Here is a 21,711-nt window from a genome sequence, read left to right as displayed (position 1 = left end):
AACACTTTAAATATCGGTGGACCTTATTTTTCAGTGTACCTTTAATAGACTGTGATTGAACTGAGTGTTGCACCTTACTAAGAGTCTTTCTGTTGAACCTATGGCTGATTTCACTGTGGTAGAAGCTGATGTTAATATAGTTGTTGTTTACACTGCTTAGTTATTGTTTCACGGTTGCTTCTTATTCTTGTTTCTACTTCTTTCTGTGATACTCTCCATTGTTATACTCTGCCTGGAGGATGGCAACCCTACCTAGGACATGCATTAAGTCTTTTTTATTATTATTTTCTAAACTACAAACCTACAGGGTCAGGGGGAGGGAACAACCTAATATAAACAAGGATCCATGGTACAGAACTGTAAGATTGTTGATACATCTCTATTATCTTAAAAGTAAAATATGAGAATTAATAATATGAAAGTGTCAAGCAAACATTCACAAACTCTTTGGCTATCGTGTAAATATCATTGGATTAAAGTTATATGTTAAGAATAAGTATCAGGCTTATTAAAATTAAACTATTTTGCATTTTTCACTCCTCCTGTCAAAGTCCAAATTAATTTTTAAATGCTTTAGGGGTAGCAACCCCTAATTCGACTTCAGGATTAAAGGGTTCAGACAGACTAATAGAGATGGTATCAGAGTCTATCCCATCCTTCTCTTCTTCTTCTTCTGCGTCTTTATTCTCCTCTACTTTCTCAGGACCCTCTTCTGCTTTCTGTTGTTGCTTCAGGAACATTCACTTTATCTGTTTTCTCGCTGAAATTTTGAGATCCTTTTGCAACATATCCAGTCTGTTGCCAAGGTTGGTAATCTGGTCCAGTAGAGGGCGTAAAGCTGCAGCAATCATTTTGGGAAAGTCAATGGTTGCTTCTGGTCTGGTAGCCAGTGATGATGTGCTGGCCATTCCTGTTGTAAGTTTCACTTTCAGCGCCATTTTTTTCTGTTCACTGCATCATTGTTTATACAAGAGGAAAGTCCAAATGTTCTCAGTAAGTCAGATGATTTATCGCTTTCTTGCTGGTCTGCTGCACACTTCATCTTAATCCGCTTCCTTCATGCTGCCCTTTCAGCATCCCGCTTTAAATTCAGTCTTTTCGGGATCGGGCATTTCCCTCCCCCTTCCGCTTATTTGGGGCTTTGGGATGGCTTTACTGCTAGTGTTTTATTGGTTGTTTGCTGGGTCATGGCTTCACTCACATTTGTACTTGCGTTCGTTGCACGTGTAGAGAAGATAATTCCTTGGGATCTTTGTACGCTCTGTCTGGTGTGCATCTCTAGATGCCATGATGGCTCTGTGCCGCGGGGGGCTTTTGTGGCAAAAAGGTGTCTCAATCCTTTGGCTTCTGCCTTGGGAGAGGCACGTCTCGTGCCCCAGGCTATGACCCCCCTGCAGGGGATCTGGGGGGTCCAAGATCAACTCGGACACACACCCCCATCGGCACATTTGCAGGGCGCTCACATCAGAGCTGTGATGGAGCGCACCTGCCTGCGAGTCACCAAAACCGGAAGTCACATTAAGTCAAATTATACAACAAGACCCTTGGTCTATTGAGGCTGGTATTATCTGCTAAGGTGGGCAGTGGTTCTCCAGGGACAGCCAGTTTGGTGTAGGGGTTAAGAGTGCAGATTCTAATTTGGGAGAACTGGGTTTGATTCCCCACTCCTCTGCATGCAGCTGCTACTGTGACCTTGGGTCAGTCACAAGTCCTTTCAGAGTTGTTCTTTCATGAGCAGTTCTCTCAGAGCTCTCTCAGCCCCACCTACCTCACAGGAGGTCTGTTGTGGGGATGGGAAGGGAAAGGAGATTGTAAGCCACTCTGAGACCCATTTGGGTAGTGAAGGGTGGGGTATAAATCAAATCTCTTTTCTTCTTCTTCTTCTTCCTTTTCCTCCTCCTCTTCCTATTCCTCTTCCTCTTCTTCTTCTACAATTGATCTCCAGACCACCAAGAGCAGTTTCCCTGGAGGAAATGGCTGCTTCGGAGGGTGGACTCTTTGGTGTTATACCCTGCTGAGGTCCCTCCCCTCCCCAAACCATGGGGTCGTGTCACGCTTGGTAGGAAGAGGTGGCTCTCGATGTCACTCGATGTGTGAGTCGACATGGAAATGGATCGGCAGTTCGTCTTAGGTAAATGTTTTAAGATGCCGTGTGCTCTTTAGAACTCTTGGAGAGTAATTGTTCTTCACAGCTCCTTGGGGAAGGTAAAGGGGGCAGAGAGGCCTATTTGCCTCTGGTATGTTTGTGCATCGCAGAACTTCTGATTGCAGCTGCGGCGCGCAGCCTCGACAAAGGGGTGGTGTCTTCCCTCCCATCGCAGGCTGGTATAGCCAAAGGGGATCCTTTGAAGAGGGTTAGACATCAAGGAGAGAAGGAAACCCCCCTTTTCAAGGAATCAGAAAGCTCGACTTTCATGGACGACTTTGATATGGTAGAAGACGACTTGCAGTCGCCGAATCTCATCTCCTGTTGCTTCGCATCATAGCCGGTGAGGGTGGCAAAAAGGCATTAGGCATGGAACCAGAAACCCTGAAGCCTCTTGGCCCTTTTGCGGATAAATAAATTCCTAGGGTCACTTCACGATGTGCGCTAGGGCATGATGTGGTCCCCCCGGCCACTGGTGGGTGATGGGGGGTAGGGTTGGTAAATCCAGGTTGGGACGTTCCTGGAGCTTTGGGCATGAAACCTAGGGAAGGCTGGGACCTCAGTGGGGTATGATGCCACAGAGCCCGCCCTCCAAAGCATCCATTTTCTCCAGGGAAACTGATCACTGTAGTTTGGAGATGGGCTGTGTTTCTGGAGGATCCCCAGGCCCCACCTGGAGGCTGGCGTCCCAAATTCACAGCATGACCTGTAAACAGACCAGGGGGGCATATTTTGAATGAGGCCAACTGTATGGCTCGAAGGCTTAAATCCCCTTTTCCCGCACGCCCCCCTTCTGAATCACGGCACGCGTGCCAATTTCTGTCTCTGTCCCTGGTACATTTTTATTCTGACTTTCCACCCAAGAAGCTCAGGAAGGTATACATGGAGCTTCTCCCTTTATCAACGTTATTCGCACAACGCCCCTGGGAGGTAGGTCGGAGAGAGGAGATGACTGGCTCGAGGTCACCTGGCAAGTTTTCATGGTACAGAGGGGCTTTGAACCAAGATCTCTCAGAGACTCGTCCACCATACTTCTGACCATCTCACCACACCAGTTTTGCCTTTTATAGATAGACAGGGGTCCACAGGGTGGATCCAACCCCTGTCTTCCCGCTCCACTGAGGAAAGTTGGAAGCCTTCCTCCATGAGGCACTGGGAAAGCCCCTTGATCAAAGCAATGGATATTTATTATCCCTGATCATACATGAAGTAGCCTTATACATGAAGCAGCCTTTCCCCACATATACCCCCAAGAGCACTTTGGTCTGGGGCACAACATCGCCTGGTGGTTCCAGGCCCCCGGGAGGCAAGGCTCGCCATGACTAGGGCCAGGTCCTTTTTGGTGGTGGCCCCTACCTGGTTGAACGAGCTCCCGGAGGAGATCAGGGCCCTGCGGGACTTTATGCAGTTCCGCAGGGCCTGTAAGATGGAGCTCTTCTGCCAGGCTTTCACATAGGGGCCACCACTACCACCGCCACCAATGATGTGGACAACATTGGGGTTAAGGGTGGCCTGGGAAGATCTGCCACAATTTTTGCGTGACTGATACCACCAGACTTACTTTCTTGGGATCGGCTATAAGACCACATCATCTCCAGAGAACTGTCTGTTTACCATCATGGCATACATCCGGGGACCATCTTGTTTTAATTGAGTATTATTGTTGTTGTGATTAATTGTTATTAATGTTTTTTTAATGCTTTTACCTTGTTTTATATGGGCTTTGTCCCTTGTAAGCCGTCCTGAGCTCGCTTTGCAAGGAGGGCGGGGTAAAAAAATCCCAATAAATAACTAAATAAATAATACTGAATCAGACCCTTGGTCAATCAAGATCAGGATCGTCTTTTCAAAATGTCCAGGTTCTCAGGCTGAGGTCTTTCACATCACCAGCTACCGGATCCTTTTAACTGGAGACTCTGAGAATTGAACTCGGGACTTTCTGCGTGCAAAGCAGAGGCTCTTCCGCCCTGACTTGGATAGCCCAAGCTAGTCCTGTCTCATCAGATCTCGGGATCTAAGCAGGGTTGGCCTTGGCTAATACTTGGAAGGGTGACCTCCAGCCCTGTAGCCACGAATTTTGGGTTGGTGGGGCATGAGGAAATTTTGTGGGGCAGCAGGGGAGGGGAAGAGGGAGGGGGAGTGGAGAGGGAGAGGAGTGGCCGCACGCCTTCCCTGAACTCCAAGTGGTGATTTAGAGAAGGTGTGCCGCAGGCAGCCACCCATCTCCTTCACCTCCTGTGAGATTTAAATGGCCAGCCGATCAGCTGGAGGGCCCTTGGAGGAGGGGAGGGTGGGGGTATGGCCACAAGATTTAAAGGACCCTCCAGCTGATCGGCAGGCCACATGCTCCCGCTGCTCAGCTGGAGGGCCCTTTTAATGACACAGGAGGGGAGGTAAGGGGAGGGGGAGAGGGGCAGTGGCTGTTGTGGGGTGTGCCTCACATTTGAGGGGGCAGAGCTCCGAAATGTTCCACTGTAACTACAGGCCTGGTGACCTCCAAGAAATAACGCAGCGGCAGGCAATGGCGAACCACCTCTGAAACGTCTCTTGCCCTCAACACAAGTCTAACTCACCACCTAGTGGTGCTCAACGCAGAAAAGGCTAGCACCTCTGGCTGCCAGACAATCTTAGGATCTCCTGTCTATACTATGCACACTGCCATATGATAATTAATTAATGAGAGGCTTTCCCACTGAGCCACAGCCCCTGCCCACTTCATGGAGCAAACTTTGAAGGCTTCTCCAACTTAAGTGGTTCTCCTGTTGAGGAAGAGCCATGTAATTTGGAGGAAGATTTCTTGGATCTACCTCAGGATCTTCATCACATCTGTTTTTTTCCCCTCCACGGGATTAAATGGAATGGCATCTGGTATCTCACCATGAGGCCCATGATGGAAGGGCACCAATGTGCTTCTCTGCTTACGTGTAAAGGGTCCCGGGTTCTGATCCTGAAATCTTCAGCTAAAAAAGGATCTCAGATAGCACAGCTAGGAACTGTCTTCCTCTACCTGAGGAAGCCACCAGTCAGAGGAGATAATATTAAATAAGTACACATGAGATACCATGCTGGATCAGGCCAATGGCCTATCCAGTCCAACACTCTATGTCACACAGTGGCCAAAAACCAGGTGCCATCAGGAGGTCAACCAGCTAGATGGACCAGTGGTCTGACTAGGCAACCTTATCATGTTCATGTTTAATTATTTAGGCATTTCTTTATTTCATTTATACCCCAGCTTTCTCCCCAGTGGAGACCCAAAGCACCTGACATTATACTTCACCTTGCCTCCATTTTATCCTCACAACAGCCCCCGTGTGGTAGGTTAGCCTGGGAGGGTGTGACTGGCCCAAGGCCACCCAGTGAGCTTTCATGGCACAAGTGGGGATTCAAACTGGGGTCTTCCAGATATTAGTCCATCGCTCTTAACTGCTACACTGCACTGGGTCCTCACATTGTGCATCATCAGGAAGAAAAAGGTTCACGTCACACCTTTGCACATCTATGGAATTCTGGGAATCTTTTTGCAGGGGTAACTCCGTGCCTGGAAAGTATGCTGTCTGATAGTGTGTGTGTAGAGTGCTATCAAGTCAGAGCTAGTCAATGACAACCACATAGGATTTACAAGGAAAGAGACTAACAGAGGTGGCTTCCCGTTGCCTGCCTCTGCATAGTGACCCTGCACTTCCTTGGTGGTCTCCCATCCAAGTACTAACCAGCGCCAACCCTGCTTACCTTCTAAGATCTGACAAGATCGGGCTAACTTGGGCCATTCAGGGCGGAGGAGGAGGAGACTGGATTTATACTCTACCCTTCACTACCCGAAGGAGTCTCAGAGTGGCTTACAGTCTCCTTCCCCTCCCCACAACAGACACCCTGTGAAGTAGGTGGGGCTGAGAGAGCTCTCTTGAGAACTGCCCTTGAGAGAACAGCTCTGAAAGAACTTATGACTGACTCAAGGTCACACCAGCAGCTGCATGTGGAGGAGTGGGGAATCAAACCCAGTTCTCTGAGATTAGAGTCTGCCCTCCTGACCACTACACCAAACTGGCTCTCCTTTTGCACTGTCCACCTAGTTCTTCAAAAAGTACAGACCTTTATAGCCCACAAAACACAAAGCTCCATCTCTTGCATGATAAAGAAACAGCTGGATAGACAGATGTAGCCAAGTGATTCTAATTCTGCCCAGCAGAGGGCAATAATAATATAATAGTAGCACAATTTTTGTTTTTGTTTTTTTTAAAAAACCTTCCCTGACTCATTCCCAGGTCAACTCGCCACCCTTCAGCAGCCAACTGGTGCAAACAAACTCTGCTCACCGGAGTGGCATAACTTTGAAACTGCCACTCCTCTTCCACGGCGAGCAAAGAGCATGCATCCCAAGACTGGATGCCTGGGGGTGGGGGGTGGGAATGGCAACTTGCAAAGAGTCCTGGGCGGAAGAAGACCTTGTGCGGTTTCACAGCTGCCGTGTCACACTGCTCACATAAGTAGACCACTGGCCTGACCAGTTTTCGGTGTAGCAGGCTTCAGAACCTGGCCCGGAATGCGTTCGACATAGCCAAGCCCGAAATCTTGGCGTTCAGCGGGGAATGGCCCAATGTCAGTTTTTCAAAGGGGAATTGAGATCAAGTGGGGTCATACTTACTTTGTTGCTAAGATCATCTTCTTCCGGGCGGTCTGTTCCTTCTGTTCCATGTGCTGTCTGGCGAGGTGTTCCCCCACGGCCTTGGCTGGGAATTCTGTTTCGCAGGTGTAGCCGAAATCCCTGGCCAAATGGAGCGCTTCCCCTTGGGCGAGAAACAAAGAAACCCAATGAGGTCATCTTACATACCAACCTGTCGTACTGGGTAAGTTATGTGCAATGTACAGACAGCCGTATGTCAGTTGCCCTACCTGGGTAGTCCAGGCCAGCCCGATCTCATCAGACCTTGGAAGCTAAGCAGGGTCAGCCCTGGCTAGCATTTGGATGGGCAACCTCCAAGGCGTACCAGGGCTGTGACAGAGAGACAAGTAATGGCAAACCAACTCTGGAACATCTCTTGCCTTATAAGCAAAGTCTAGGTCGCCACCTAGTCGTGCCTCATGCTATAAGAGCTAGAACTTCTGGCTGCCAGACAATCTTAGGATCTCCTGGCCATACAATGCCATACAATGATGATGAATTAGCTGCATATCAGTGGTTAATTACCAACAATCCCCAAATGGTGAAGGGGGCCTCTCTAGGCAGTACAAGCCTGCCCCCAAACTGGACCCAAGGAAGGCCATTTCAGGCTGAGAATCCATAGTTGCTCTCCCATCCTACGGTTTGGATACCATGGTAATTTTTCATGAATGGAAAAATCGATGGGTGTTTTTGGCAATTCCTCTCTCTCACCAACGCGCTCCAGTACAGCCCTCATGCTGGTCTTTGGTGGGTTCCTGTTCCTCAGGAGACAACATGGGAAGTGTTTCCACCTTTGCCTAATGCTTGGTCTCTTCTAGTATCCAGATAAGACCATTTGCGATAGGATTTTGATTGGAACAGAACTATTGACTGGGGATGAGTCGGGGTCGTGGAGGATGGCCCTGTTTCCTGGAGGTCAGTTTGATCCCAAGAGCTCTCTGGCCACCACTGGGGGGTGGGCAACTCTATGCGGGGGTGTGGGGGAGGGGAATGGGAATGGGAAATTTGTTAGAAAGTGGTGTTTTTCAGGATCCCAAATAGAATGGGGACCGAAAGAAAGGTTAATTCACCATCTCTTTTCAATCTTCCATTGGTTCATAATGCACGTGTGATCAGGGATAAGAACAGAAAAAGAGCCCTGCTGGAGCAGACCAGTGAGGGTCCCTCTAGTCCAGCATCCTGTCGCACACGGTGGCCTCAACCAGGTCCATCCAGTCCAGCATCCTATCTCACACAGTGGCCAACCAGTTCCTCTGGAGGGCCAACAACAGGGCAGAGTGGCCGAGGCCTTCATAAGAACATAAGAAGAGCCCTGCTGGATCAGACCAGTGGTCCATCTAGTCCAGCATCCTATCTCACACAGTGGCCAACCAGTTCCTCTGGAGGGCCAACAACAGGGCAGAGTGGCCGAGGCCTTCATAAGAACATAAGAAGAGCCCTTTGGTCCATCTAGTCTAACATCCTGTCTCACACAGTGGCCAACCAGTTCCTCTGGAGGGCCAACAACAGGGCTTAGAGGCCAAGGCCTTCCCCTGATGTTGCCTCCTGGCTCTGGGACTCAGAGGCTTAGTGCCTCCGAATTTGGAGGTCCCCCCTCAGTCACCATGTCCAGTAGCCACTGATAGACCTATCCTCCATGAATCTATCTAATCCCCTTTCAAAGCTGCTTAAAGCTGGGATGGTTCTCTGGCCAAGGAACCCAAGTGATTGACTGGTGCAGCATCATAAGTGATGCACAGATGCACGGCATTGACCCCGCTCAGGAATTCGGAACATCACTGTGAGAATGCTCTGAAAGAACCCGATGAAGATGGGAGTCCGAACCATAGCAATAAGGCTGTCTGGAAATCATTGGATGCTTTCAGACACAATAAATAATGCACTTTCAGTGCATTTTCAATGCACTTTAGCAGTAATTTGTGAGTGGATTTTGCTGTTTCACACAGTGATATCCATTTGCAAAGTGCATTGGAAGTGGATTGAAAGTGCATTATTTAGTGTGTGTAAAAGTGCTTCTCGACACTTGCTAACGGAGAAAAATCGGCTTTCGAATCTGGGTTTGTCTTCCTAGGGGGCGGCAGAATTCCCAGCCTCCCAGCCTGACCTTTGTTGCATCTGAAGAATATCCTGACGCTCCCCGAGTTAAGAGCGGCAACTCACTCGGCGTGCCAAAGGTGCTTGAAGAATGACAGATTTGCTTATCAGAGGCAACTGAAAAGCTGTCTTGTGAAAGAAAGCAAAATACTCTCCGTGTGCTGTCTGACACAATCCTTGGTTGAACAAAGTTTAGGTCCAGGGGCACCTTTAAGACCAACAAAGTTTTATTCGCAGTGAAAGCTTTTGTGTGCCAAACACAGTTCTACAGACAAATGGAATAAGATCTCCTCAAGGGTTACTTGCGGGAAAAAAGAGGGTGGGGGGAGCCGTTTGGAGGGACCACTCAGAACCAAGATGCACGTGCAGAGCTGAAATTGCATCAGGGGGCCAGTAAGATCCAATGGATGGCAGCAAATTAGCATGTAAACACAAGAGTTGACAAAACAATGGGAGAAGGAAGCTAGAGTCCAACAGTGCCCCCAAGACAGACCAAACTCAACCCTGTGTATTGAAATTGATCCTATTAATAACAGGGTATTCACTCCCTTTACCACCTGAGCTAATACTGCTTAATCTATGGAAGATATTCCAGTTCCACAAATATGAAAGACTTAGATTGTCACAAAGACAGCGATAGCTTCCAAGCGGAAGAACAAATTGGCACCTTCAGTTTCGTTATGGATGTCTAAGATATGGGACTGCTATATTTTAGAGAAAAAAATTACAAATTTTGTTACAACTTGAACATAAAAACTACCAATCAACTTTTTTTGAGAAATGGTTTCCGGTTATACGTTACATGGCACAGAATGGATTTATTCCTGATCATTTAGTTTCATCTGAAGTGTTTACTCTATAAACCCCAGATTTAGAGTATGTTTTAACTGTGAACAATAAATATTAGCTAGTTGAACTCAAATTCTTACATTTATACAAGATGGTTGCTAACCCAACTGTATTATTAGAAAACATGTTATGAGTTTTAATTAGTTAAGTTTTAGATAGATACACTGAATAGAATATCAAGAATATTATTACTGTTAAATAGTTTGTATTGTTTGGGATTCTCTGCATCAATTGTTTTATATTTATTTAATAAAAATATTAAAATTAAAATTAAAAACAACTTACTTATGTTTATTAGCTTCTATGACCATAGGTCTTAAACTTAATTTAAAAAGATGAATATACAACATTAGCCTCATAATACGAACTTAACAATAAAAGTTTACAGTCGAAGTAATCAAATCTAAAAGATCTAAAATGTTAAAACAGAAGTCATTAATAAAACTATAATTCATTTAAATATTCATTTAAATCATAATAACTGGGTGCACACCAAATTCTGTCACAGTTGAATCAAGCCAGATTTTTGTCGCTGTACAGATAAAACGATCATTAAAAATGTAGTAACAGCATAAGTGGTTTCAGGATTAGTATCTGAATTAAAAACAACAACAACTAGGGTTGCCAAATCTTTTATACTCACCGGAGGGGGAGGCTCCATCCCGTCGGGGAGCAGGCTGGGCGCGTGTGACGTTGCTGACGTTGGGGGCATGGCCGAGCTCGTCGGGAGGGAAACATATGGTTTCCCCCCCCCCGATGAGCTCAGCCACGCCCCCAACGTCAGCACCGTGGCTGCATCACCTCCGGTGACACAGCTTTGGGGGCGGGGTTCCCCCCGGCCGGGGCGGAAATCGGGGCTCCGAAGCGGGGGACTCCCCGCCCCCCGGGCACATTTGGCAACCCTAACAACAACCCTGTATACATGGGAGAAGAATCCTTGGTTATCTACTTCATAGCTCTGTGCAGTCCTTTCACTCCATAGCAAGAATGGATTCCTAAGGTGGCATTTTCGAAAGCTACTCAGGAGGTAGGATGCATTTACAATGAGATGGTGAGAATCGCCCTGAGGAGGAGAGCCACTGAGCTCCCCTACCTCTGATTCAGAACTCTACAGCGTTCTTCCTGCCGGGGCGCGCAAATTTCCAAGCTGACTGGAAAGGACAGACCCTCCCCTCCTCTCTCTGTCCGTCCCCACCCACCCACCCCCGTTTGCAAAGACTGCGGCTTATGCGTGTGCTTTTCTGCAGCTCCACCGGAAGCAGTGTTCCCTCTAAGCTAAGTGAGTGTGTGATGGCTCACAGTTTTGTAGCCTCCAGCTCACACATTTTTGTCTCGGCTCAGGAAGGGACGGCTCCAGAGCAAACTGATTTATGTGGCGGCGGAGACCCATCGAGATCCTTCTCTCCAGGCCACGCCTGGAGGTTGGCAACCACCGTAATTGGTGGACGCACTGGTGGGTGGGGCGCCAGAAGGTAGCCCCGCCTAGGGCACAAAAACGCCTGGAGCCGGCCCTGTTCAGAATGGGACAGGCTCCTCATAGATACCTCACAGAATGCAATAGAAAAGTGAAATCAACTAGGTCGGATCACGGTCATTTCCGGGCCCAGCCAATTGCTGATCTTTTTGGCTGCTTGTTCAAAATGTTCGTGTTAATACTGTTAATTAAACAGGGGAAATTTAGGATTTTTTTTCCTTTTGCAAGCCTACATGTACACTCAGGTAGCACATGTATAGAATCATAGAATCATAGAATGCTGGAGTTGGAAGGGACCTTGCAGGTCATCTAGTCCAACCCCCTGCACTCTGCGGGAGTATAGCCGAAAGATAGCCAAACATACCTACATACCTACAATCAGGGCACTTTTTGTAGAAAAAGCCCAGCAGGAACTCATTAGCATAATAGGCCACACCCAACAGCAGAAACTCATTAGCATATTAGGCCACACCCCTGACAGCACAGCTCATTGGCATATTAGGCCACACCCCCATGTTACCAGAAGTGTGCTCATCCAGCCACACCCGCCTTTTGCTTGTTATTCTGTTTACCTTGTTTGTTGTCAAAACCCAGGGCCTTTTTTTGTAGCAGGAACTCCTTTGCATGTTAGGCCACACACCCCTAATGTAGCCAATCCTAATGAGTTTCTGCTGTTGGGTGTGGCCTATTATGCTAATGAGTTCCTGCTGGGTGTGGCCAACTTGGGAGCCAGCCGGAACTCCGTTCCTGTGCGTTCCTGCCCCAAAAGAGCCCTGCCTACAACATATCTGAAAGAAAACGTCCAGCGAAGGAGCATCCACCACCTTCCGAGGCAGTCTGTTCCACTGCTCAACCATATATTCTATGTGCCGTTTTTATGTTTATTGCTTTTTCTTAAAAAATATATATATTTATCTACTTCGTCTATTCCCTGCTTTTCTCCCTAATGGGGAACTCAAGCAGCTCACAGTCTTCTCCCCTCCATTTTATCCTCACAAGCCAGTGTTCCCTCTAAGCTGAGTCAGTATGAGCCAGCTCACAGTTTTTTAGCCTCCGGCTCACACATTTTTGTCTCAGCTCAGGAAGGAGGGCTCCAGAGCAAACTGATTTATGCAGCAGCCAAATCGCTCGCTCACAACTTTAATGCCAGTAGTTCACGAAGCAGAATCTTTGTTCACAAGACCCCACAGCTTAGTGGAAGCATTGCTCACAACAACCCTGGGAGGCAGGTTAGGCTGAGTGCATGTGACTGGCCCAATGTCAGGTAATCCGAAGACTGACTGGTAGCCTTAAGTTTTAACTCTTTTAGCATTATGCAGCACTAGGTGGTGAGATAGAATTGGGGTGGGGGCTGAGAGGCCTCTGAGAGAACTGTGACTGACCCAAGGTCATCCAGCTGGCTTCATGTGCAGAAGTGCGGAATCGAACCCGGTTCTCCGGATTAGAGTTTGCCGCTCCTAACCACTACACCACAACAGTCCTACAATGTAAGCACTACACAACAATGGCTGATTCAGTTCGGTCTGACAACTGTCACACACACATAGTTGTTTGTGGTTGTGATTGTTGTCCTACCAAAGGGAATCTATCCCTTGCAGCCTTGTGAGTTATTTCTTATTTCTGTTTTTCCAGAACAGCTTTCAGTTCTGTTGAAATCCGAAAAGAAGGTTTTATCAGACAATGAAATCGTAGCAAGAAGAAGAGAAGAAGAAGAGAAGAAGAAGAAGAAGAAGAAGAAGAAGAAGAAGAAGAAGAAGAAGAAGAAGAAGAAGAAGAAGAAGAAGAAGAAGAAGAAGAAGAAGAAGAAGAAGAGGAGGAGACTGGATTTATACCCCGCCCTTCACTACCCAAAGGTGTCCCAGAGCGGCTTACAAACTCCTTTCCCTTCCCCTCCCCACAACAGACACCCTGTGAGGTAGGTGGGGCCGAGAGAGCTCTGACAGAAACGGCTCTTTTTCAAGGACAGCTCTTATCAGAACTACGGCTTGCCCAAGGTCATCCAGCCAGGTGCAAGTGGAGGAGTGGGGAATCGAACCCAGTTCTCCCAGATTAGAGTCCACGCAGGTAACCACTACACCAAACTGATAACAGAGGGTTTAAAAAAAAAAATGAATGTAGATAACATAAATGGCTAACTTGCCAACTGGCCTGGAGAGAAAAAAATGTTTCCCCTCTTTTTTTGCTATTAAGTCACAGTTCACTTATGGTGACCCCATAGGGTTTCAAGGCAAGAGATTTTCAGAGTGGTTTGCCATGGCCTGCCTTCACGTCATGACCATGGACTGTCGCCTGATGGTCTCCCATCCAAATACTAGCCAGAACCAACTCTGCTTAGCTTCCAAGACCTGACGAGATCCGGCTAGTATGGACCATCCAGATCAGGACAAGAAACTAGGAGAGGAAGAAGAAGAATAGAAGAGATTGGATTTATACCCAATCTACCTGAAGGAGTCTCAGAGTGGCTTACAATCTCTTATCCTTTCCCCGCCTCACAACAGACACCCTGTGGGGTAGGTGGGGCTGAGAGAGCTCTTTCAAGAACTGCTCTTGAGAGAACAGCTCTGAGAGAACTTGTAACTGACCCAAGGTCACACCAGCAGCTGCATGTGGAGGAGTGGGGAATCAAGCCTGGTTCTCCCAGATAAGAGTCTGCACTCCTAACCACTGCACCAAACTGGTAGTTTGCCATTGCCTGCCTCTGCATAGCAACCCTGGTATTCCTTGGAGGTCCCCCATCCAAATACCAGCCAGAACCAATCCTGCTTAGCTTCCCAGATCTGATGAGATCAAGCTAGCCTGAGCCATCCAGGTCAGGGCAAGAAACTAAGAGAGGTGGTTTGCCATTGCCTGCCTGTGCATAGCAACCCTGGACTTCCTTGGTGGCCTCCCATCCGAATAGTAGCCAGAACCAACCCTGCTTAGCTTCTGAGATCTGGTGAGATCAGGCTAGCCTGAGCCATCTATGTCAGGGCCCTTTCCCCTTAGTAGAGGCTTAATGAGATGGCCTTTACCTCCATACCATGTCAAGCTTCAGCTCCTCATTATGGTCAATTAAGTCTCTATTAAAGAGACAAGACATTTCCCTCTGGGCCTGTTGGCAACCCTACAGATGGCGTCAGCTTTCTGCACGTATCGTACCATCTCCAAATCTCTGCAAACTAGATGATCCGCATGCAGCTTTCAGCAACTAATATTGCATATACGAGTTATCGCTCCTCCCTTGGCGTCTGATCACCCAAGTGTTTGGGGTTTTTGTGTGTGTTATATGTAATGATTTTTCACCTCCTGCTTCCCCATGCTTATTGATTGTGTGAGTTTCCACTGTTTAATTAACACAGAAGCTTGTCTTAAACCAATAGCCAAGGGACCAGCAAAATAAAAACAAGAAGAAGAGGTTGGATTTATACCCCGCCCTTCACTCAGAGTCTCAGAGCAGCTTACGAACTCCTTTCCCTTCCCCTCCTTACAACAGACACCCTGGGAGGTAGGTGGGGCTGAGAGAGCTCTTTTGAGGACTGCTCTTTCAGAACAGCTCTGACAGAACTATGGCTTGCCCAAGGTCATCCAGTAGCTGCAAGTGGAGGAGTGGGGAATCAAACCCGGCTCTCCCAGTTTAGAGTCCGCGCACTTAACCACGACACCAAACTGGCTCTACCTTGAACACACCCTTGTTGGTCTTAAAGGTGCCACTGGACTCTAAATTTGTTCTACTCCTTCAGAACAACACGGCTGCCCGCCTGGAACAAATAAAGTGGGTTCTAGATCAAATGAAGCCTGGATTCTCCTTAGAATCTATTGCACTTTGGGAAGATGGGGCTCACTGGAAAAGACAATAATGCTAGGAAAAGTTGAACGTCACAGGGTATCTGCGCTCACTGAAGATTGACAGCTCGGGATTTGGTCCAGGCTGCAAAGAGATAAGCCAGAGTCACCCTCAGTAAAACATGGGGTCCACTTCTGGCACCCCTTCAAAAGCCAACAGTCATAAGAACATAAGAACATAAGAGACGCCAATGTTGGATCAGGCCAAAGGCCCATCCAGTCCAACACTCTGTATCACACAGTGGCCAGAAATACCAGTGCCATCAGGAGGTCCAGCAGTGGGGCCAGGACATTAGGAGCCCTCCCACTGTTGACCCCCCCCCCAAGCACCAAGAAGACAGAGCATCACTTGCCCCAGAGCCCCTAGCTATACCTTGTGGCTAATAGCCACCGATGGACCTCTGCTCCATATGCTTATCCAATTCCCTTTTGAAGCCGTCCATGCTTGTAGCACCCACCACCTCCCGTGGCAGTGAATTCCATGTGTTAATCACTCTTTGGGTGAAGAAGTACTTCCTTTTATCCGTTCTAACCCGACCGCTCTGCAGTTTCATGGAGTGCCCACGAGTTCTTGTATTGTGAGAAAGGGAGAAAAGTACCTCTTTCTTTACCTGCTCTTTCCCATGCATAATCTTATAAACCTCGATCATGTCACCCCTCAGTCGTCTTTTCTCCAAGCTAAAGAGCCCTAAGCGCTTTAACCTTTCCTCATAGGGAAAGTGTTCCAACCCTTTTATCATCCGAGTTGCCCTTTTCTGCACTTTTTCCAAAGCTATAATATCCTTTTTAAGGTGTGGTGCCCAGAACTGCACACAGTATTCCAAATGAGGTCTCACCATTGATTTATATAGGGGCATTATTATATTGGCTGATCTGTTTTCAATACCCTTCCTAATAATCCCCAGCATAGCATTGGCCTTCTTTATTGCAGTCACACACTGTCTCGACATTTTCAGTGAGTTATCCACTACAACTCCAAGATCTCTCTCTTGCTCAGTCTCTGCCAGTTCAGACCCCATCAATGTGTATTTATATTTAGGATTTTTGGCTCCAATGTGCATCACCTTGCACTTGGCCACATTGAACCCCATTTGCCATGTTGACGCCCACTCGCCCATCCTTGACAGATCCCCTTGGAGTGCCTCACAATCCTCACTGGTTTTCACCACCCTGAACAACTTTGTATCATCCGCAAATTTAGCCACTTCACTGCTTACTCCCATCTCCAAATCATTAATGAACAAGTTAAAAAGCAGTGGACCAAGTACTGATCCCTGCGGTACCCCACTGCTTACCACCCTCCACTGAGAAAATTGCCCACCTACACTCACTCTCTGTTTTCTATGAACTAGCCAGTTTTTGATCCATAAAAGGACTTGTCCTTCTATCCCATGATTTTTGAGCTTACTTAGGAGCCTTTGATGAGGAACTTTATCAAAAGCTTTCTGGAAGTCAAGGTAAATAATATCTATTGGATCCCCCTTGTCCACATGTTTGTTCACCCCCTCAAAGAACACTAACAGGTTAGTGAGACAAGATCTTCCCTTACAGAAACCGTGCTGAGTCTGCCTCAATAGGTTTTGTTCATCTATGTGCCTACTAATTCTTTCCTTAATAATGGTTTCCACCAATTTACCCGGTATCGACGTCAGACTGACTGGCCTGTAATTTCCCGGATCTCCTCTGGAACCCTTTTTAAAGATGGGAGTGACATTAGCTACCTTCCAATCCTCAGGAATGGAGGCAGATTTTAAGGAAAGATTACATATCTTTGTCAGGAGATCTACAAGTTCACATTTGAGTTCTTTCAGAACTCTCGGATGTATGCCATCTGGGCCTGGTGATTTTTCAGTTTTTAAGTTGTCTATCAGTTTTAGGACCTCCTCTCTCGTCACCTCAATCTGACTCAGGTCTTTCAACACCCCTCCTGAAATCAGTGGTTCTGGAGTGGGCAAGCACTTCTCATCTTCCACAGTGAAGACGGAGGCAAAAAATGCATTTAGCTTCTCAGCCATTTCCCTATCATCCTTCAATACTCCTTTTACCCCTTGGTCGTCCAAGGGCCCCACTGCCTCCCTGGCTGGTTTCCTGTTTCTAATGTATTTGAAGAAAGTTTTATTGTTGGTTTTTACGTTTTTTGCTATATGCTCCTCATATTCCCTTTTTGCCTGCCTGACCTCAGACTTGCATTTTATTTGCCATAGCCTGTGTTCCGTTTTATCAGCCTCACTGTGACTAGCTTTCCACTGCTTAAAGGAATTCTTTTTACTTTTTACAGCCTCCATTACTCTGTTTGTTAACCATGCAGGCTTTTTCCTATACCTGTTTGTGCCTTTCCTAACCTGCGGAATATATATTTTTTGAGCTTCTAGGATCGTAGTTTTAAATAGATCCCAAGCTTCCCCAATTGTTTTGACCCTTTCTACTTTTCCTTTCAGTTTCCTCCCCACGTGTCCCCTCATATCAGAGAAATTACCCCTTTTAAAGTTAAAAATGGTTGTGTGAGTCTTTTTGGCCAATTCTCTATTTGTACAAATGATGAACTCAACAACATTATGATCACTGTTTCCAAGCGGTGCAATCACTTTTACATCTCTCACCAGGTCTTGAGTGTTACTTAGGACCAAATCAAGGATCGCCTCTCCCCTGGTAGGTTCCGTGACCATCTGCTCCATAGCACAGTCATTTAGAGTGTCTAGAAACTCAATCTCTTTTTCCCGGCTAGAACACATATTGACCCAATCAATGTGTGGGTAGTTAAAATCACCTATTATTACACAGTGTTTTTGTCTAGTTGCTATCTTTAAGGCATTCATCATTTTATAATCCTCCTCTATCTTTTGATCTGGTGGGCGATAACAAACTCCCAGTGTTAAGTTTCCTTTTGGCCCCCCTATTTCAACCCATAGAACTTCCAGAAGCGAATCCAATTCACTTAGCCTCTCAATCTTTCTAGACTTTATACCCTCTCTGACATACAGAGCTACCCCACCTCCAACCCTTCCCCCCCTATCCTTCCGATATAATATATAACCGGGAATCACTGTGTCCCACTGATTTTCCTCATCCCACCAAGTTTCAGAAATACCCACAATGTCTATTTTTCCCTCCGACACCAAGCACTCCAACTCCCCGATTTTACCTCGGACACTTCTAGCATTTGTATAGAAACAGCTGTAATTTCCCTTACAAGTTAAGCCTGCATCCTTCCTCTTGCTATCTCGAGTCGTTGTCCGGCAGTCCATGTCACCAGCCATGGCCTCTGTGGACAATTTCAATCCACCTCCCTGTAGAAAAGCAACCGGTACCCCCTCACCTCTCTCAGATGAGCCAACCCGAACCAGAGACTTTTCATCTCCTGTCGGCTTTCCCCCAATATTCAGTTTAAAAGCTGCTCTGCCACCTTTTTGATTTTAAGTGCCAGCAGCCTGGTTCCTTCTCGGGACAAGTGGAGACCGTCTCGCCTGTACAGCTCCCTCTTGTTCCAAAAAGTATCCCAGTGCCTAACAAACCTGAACCCTTCCCCCCTACACCATCGTCTCATCCACGCATTGAGACTCCTGATCTCTGCCTGTCTCTCCGGCCCTGCGCGTGGAACAGGTAACACTTCTGAGAAGGCTACCTTGGAGGTCCTGGACCTAAGTTTCCTGCCCAGCAGCCTAAATTTCTCCTCCAGGACCTCACGACTGCATTTCCCCACATCGTTGGTGCCGACATGCACCACGACCACTGGCTCCTCCCCAGCACTATCTACCAGCCTATCTAAAACACGCGTAATGTCCGCTACCTTCGCACCAGGCAGGCAAGTCACCATACGGTCAGTACGCGGGTTCGCCACCCAGCTGTCTACCTGCCTAAGGATCGAATCACCCACTACCAAGAGCCCCCCTCCCACCCTGCTCAGGGATGGTTCCTTGGTGCAAAAGGAGAGCCGCTCACCAGCTGGGGAAGAGGTCCCTTCTGAGGGCACATTCCCCTTATCCTCAGCATGGTGCCCTGTTTCCCCTAGACCCTCATGCTCCCTGACAGCAGCGGGGCTGCCAGATCCAGAGTGGGACGAAGCTAACAAGTCCCCGAGAGTCTTTTCTGTGTGCCTAGCTGACTGTCTCTGCTTCTCCAGGTCAGCCACCTTGGCCTCAAGGGAGCACACACGTTCCCTGAGAACCAGGAGCTCCTTGCACCGAGGACACACCCAAGACTTCTGCCCAGTGGGCAGATAGTCATACATGTGACACTCCGTGCAAAACACTGGATAGCCCCCCACCCCCTGCTGGCATTCTGGCTTCATAATTCTTTTAAAATAAGTAAATATAATCCCCCTTTTAAACCCTTGGTATTTATGTGGTTTTTGTTATCAAAGTCAAATTATTTTACGGGAAAGACAAAGAGCCTAGGGCCTTGTCTTTCTGGCTCTTTTTGGGCTTCTTACAGAGCCCCTAGGCTAAGAGCCACAGGCAAAGAGCCCTTTAGCTCACCCTTCGGCTCGTGCCAGACGCTCCGGCCTCTGCCAAGGTGCTTCCTTAAATAGAGGCCTCCCCCAGCAGAGGTCAGGCAGCAGCTATTCAAATTCAAATTCACCCAGGCACTCAATCACAGGCAAAACAATGCCCCTTCCACTTCCTCTCAATTACAGGCAATCCCAGTCAAACAATGCCCGTTCCTCTCCCACACTCAATCAGCCAGGACTCTGCAAGAACTCTAAGTGCTTCCACACACTGCTAAACACAGTTTTCCCACAAAATATCCTTAGCTGAATTCTCTCAGCTGAAAGCAAGTAAAAGAAACCCACTCACCTCTCTCACAGCTCTCTCTCCTGCTCCTGCTCAGAGCTCAGCTGGTCTCCTCTGCCTCTGGCAAGGTGTTTCCTTAAATAGAGGCCTCCCCCAGCAGAGGTCAGGCAGCAGCTATTCAAATTCAAATTCACCCAGGCACTCAATCACAGGCAAAACAATGCCCCTTCCACTTCCTCTCAATTACAGGCAATCCCAGTCAAACAGTGCCCGTTCCTCTCCCACACTCAATCAGCCAGGACTCTGCAAGAACTCTAAGTGCTTCCACACACTGCTAAACACAGTTTTCCCACAAAATATCCTTAGCTGAATTCTCTCAGCTGAAAGCAAGTAAAAGAAACCCACTCACCTCTCTCACAGCTCTCTCTCCTGCTCCTGCTCAGAGCTCAGCTGGTCTCCTTTTAAAATAAGTAAATATAACAGTCGATACAATAGCCTACTTAATGCCCCGGTCACACGGGCAGGAAAATGCGCGGGGGGGGGGGAGCGTGGCTGTTTGCCCCAGAGCAAAATAACGTGCGGTTGCGCGATCAGATGTCCCATAGAGGTCCCATCAAGGTCCCGTGGTTAGGGGGGAGGTGCCGATCACAGGACAATCCTGCGGCACGGCAAAGAAGCGGCCCCCCTAGGAAAAGGCTCCACGGGATTAACCCCTTCCAGGGCTGCAGAGGAATGCAAACTGTGTCCTCTGTCTGGTCCCCTCCAGGAGGAGCTTCGGCCAGGCCGCCCTCCCGCCACACCCCCCTGCACCTCCCCCTCTGCCGCCCAGTGCAGAGAGTTCCTCTTAAGCAGGCCGAGCCAGGAGTGGGGGAGGTACGGAAAAGAGGAGGGGGCTGTGTTGTTTGTTTTTGAACGAAGTGTGCTCATGCACCGTTGGGTGCTTGTGCGCATCCCGTGGAGACTTGAAAAAAGAAAACTTTTTAGCGACGGGACATGGGTGGGCGCCGGATGCCACGACCTAACACCGGAAACGCGATCAGGCGCCCGCCCTTGCCCCGTGGTTTCCGGAAACTAGTACCTCCGAGGTACTAGTTTTTTACCCCGCATCTTCGGCGGGAAGCCTTGGGTTCGCCACGGGAGCTCTACGCTTCCCAGATGTGGCGCTGTGATCGCACCCAGAAAATCCACCTATCTTCCATCTCTGTAGCGTGGCTAATGCTCCGTGTGACCGCAGCCTAAGTATACTTGACAGCCAGTATATTGTCGTGGCTACAGTGTTGGAACAGGATCTGAGAAATCCAGATTTGAATCCCCACTCTTGCCCTGGAAGCTCACTGGCTGACCTGGGGCTGGTCCAACACCCTTGGACTAACCTACCTCACAGGGCTGTTGTGAGAATGACATAGGAAAAAATGAGAACGGTGTAAGTCATTTTGGGTCTTCCCCAGAGAGAAAGGCGGAGTATGAAGGAAGGAAACAAAAGTAAATGAATACATGGGATATCAAAATAATAAAAGCTCGATAAGTTTCAGTAAGCAGCACTTCACAATGATCAGTTCATCAAGAAGTATGTTACATTGTTTTAGGATGCAGCATTTAATGATGATCAGTTCACTAATAAATGTATGATTCAGTACACAGCATTTAATGATGATCAATTCACTAATAAATGAATTATATGATTTAGTATGCAGCATTTAATGATCAATTCATTAATAACTGTATGGTTTAGTATGGAGCATTTAATGATGATCAGTTCCTTAATAAATGCAATGTATAATTTGAATGCAGCATTTAATGATGATCAGTTCATTAATTAATGTATTATATGGTTTAGTATGCAGCATTTAATGATGATCAATTCATTAATAAATGCATGGTTTAGTATGGAGCATTTAATGATGATCAGTTCCTTAATAAATGAATTATATGA

At 47.5% G+C, this 21,711-nt stretch overlaps 1 protein-coding gene across 1 annotated transcript in view; it reads right to left on the bottom strand.

Moving 5' to 3' along the window:
• The window catches only part of TFAP2D (transcription factor AP-2 delta (activating enhancer binding protein 2 delta)), an 88,515-nt gene that overhangs the window by 10,930 nt on the left and 55,874 nt on the right, over positions 1-21,711 (bottom strand). Inside the window, exon 6 of the mRNA XM_015417393.1 lies at positions 6,792-6,933. Within this exon, the coding sequence (XP_015272879.1) occupies positions 6,792-6,933 (142 nt within the window). The remainder of the gene's footprint in view (positions 1-6,791; positions 6,934-21,711) is intronic.

Source organism: Gekko japonicus, unplaced genomic scaffold, assembly GCF_001447785.1.
Source record: "Gekko japonicus isolate JY-2015 unplaced genomic scaffold, Gekko_japonicus_V1.1 scaffold2423, whole genome shotgun sequence".
Taxonomy (NCBI): domain Eukaryota; kingdom Metazoa; phylum Chordata; class Lepidosauria; order Squamata; family Gekkonidae; genus Gekko; species Gekko japonicus.
Note: the sequence above shows the minus strand (reverse complement) of the source record. Positions and strands in the feature narration are given on the sequence as shown.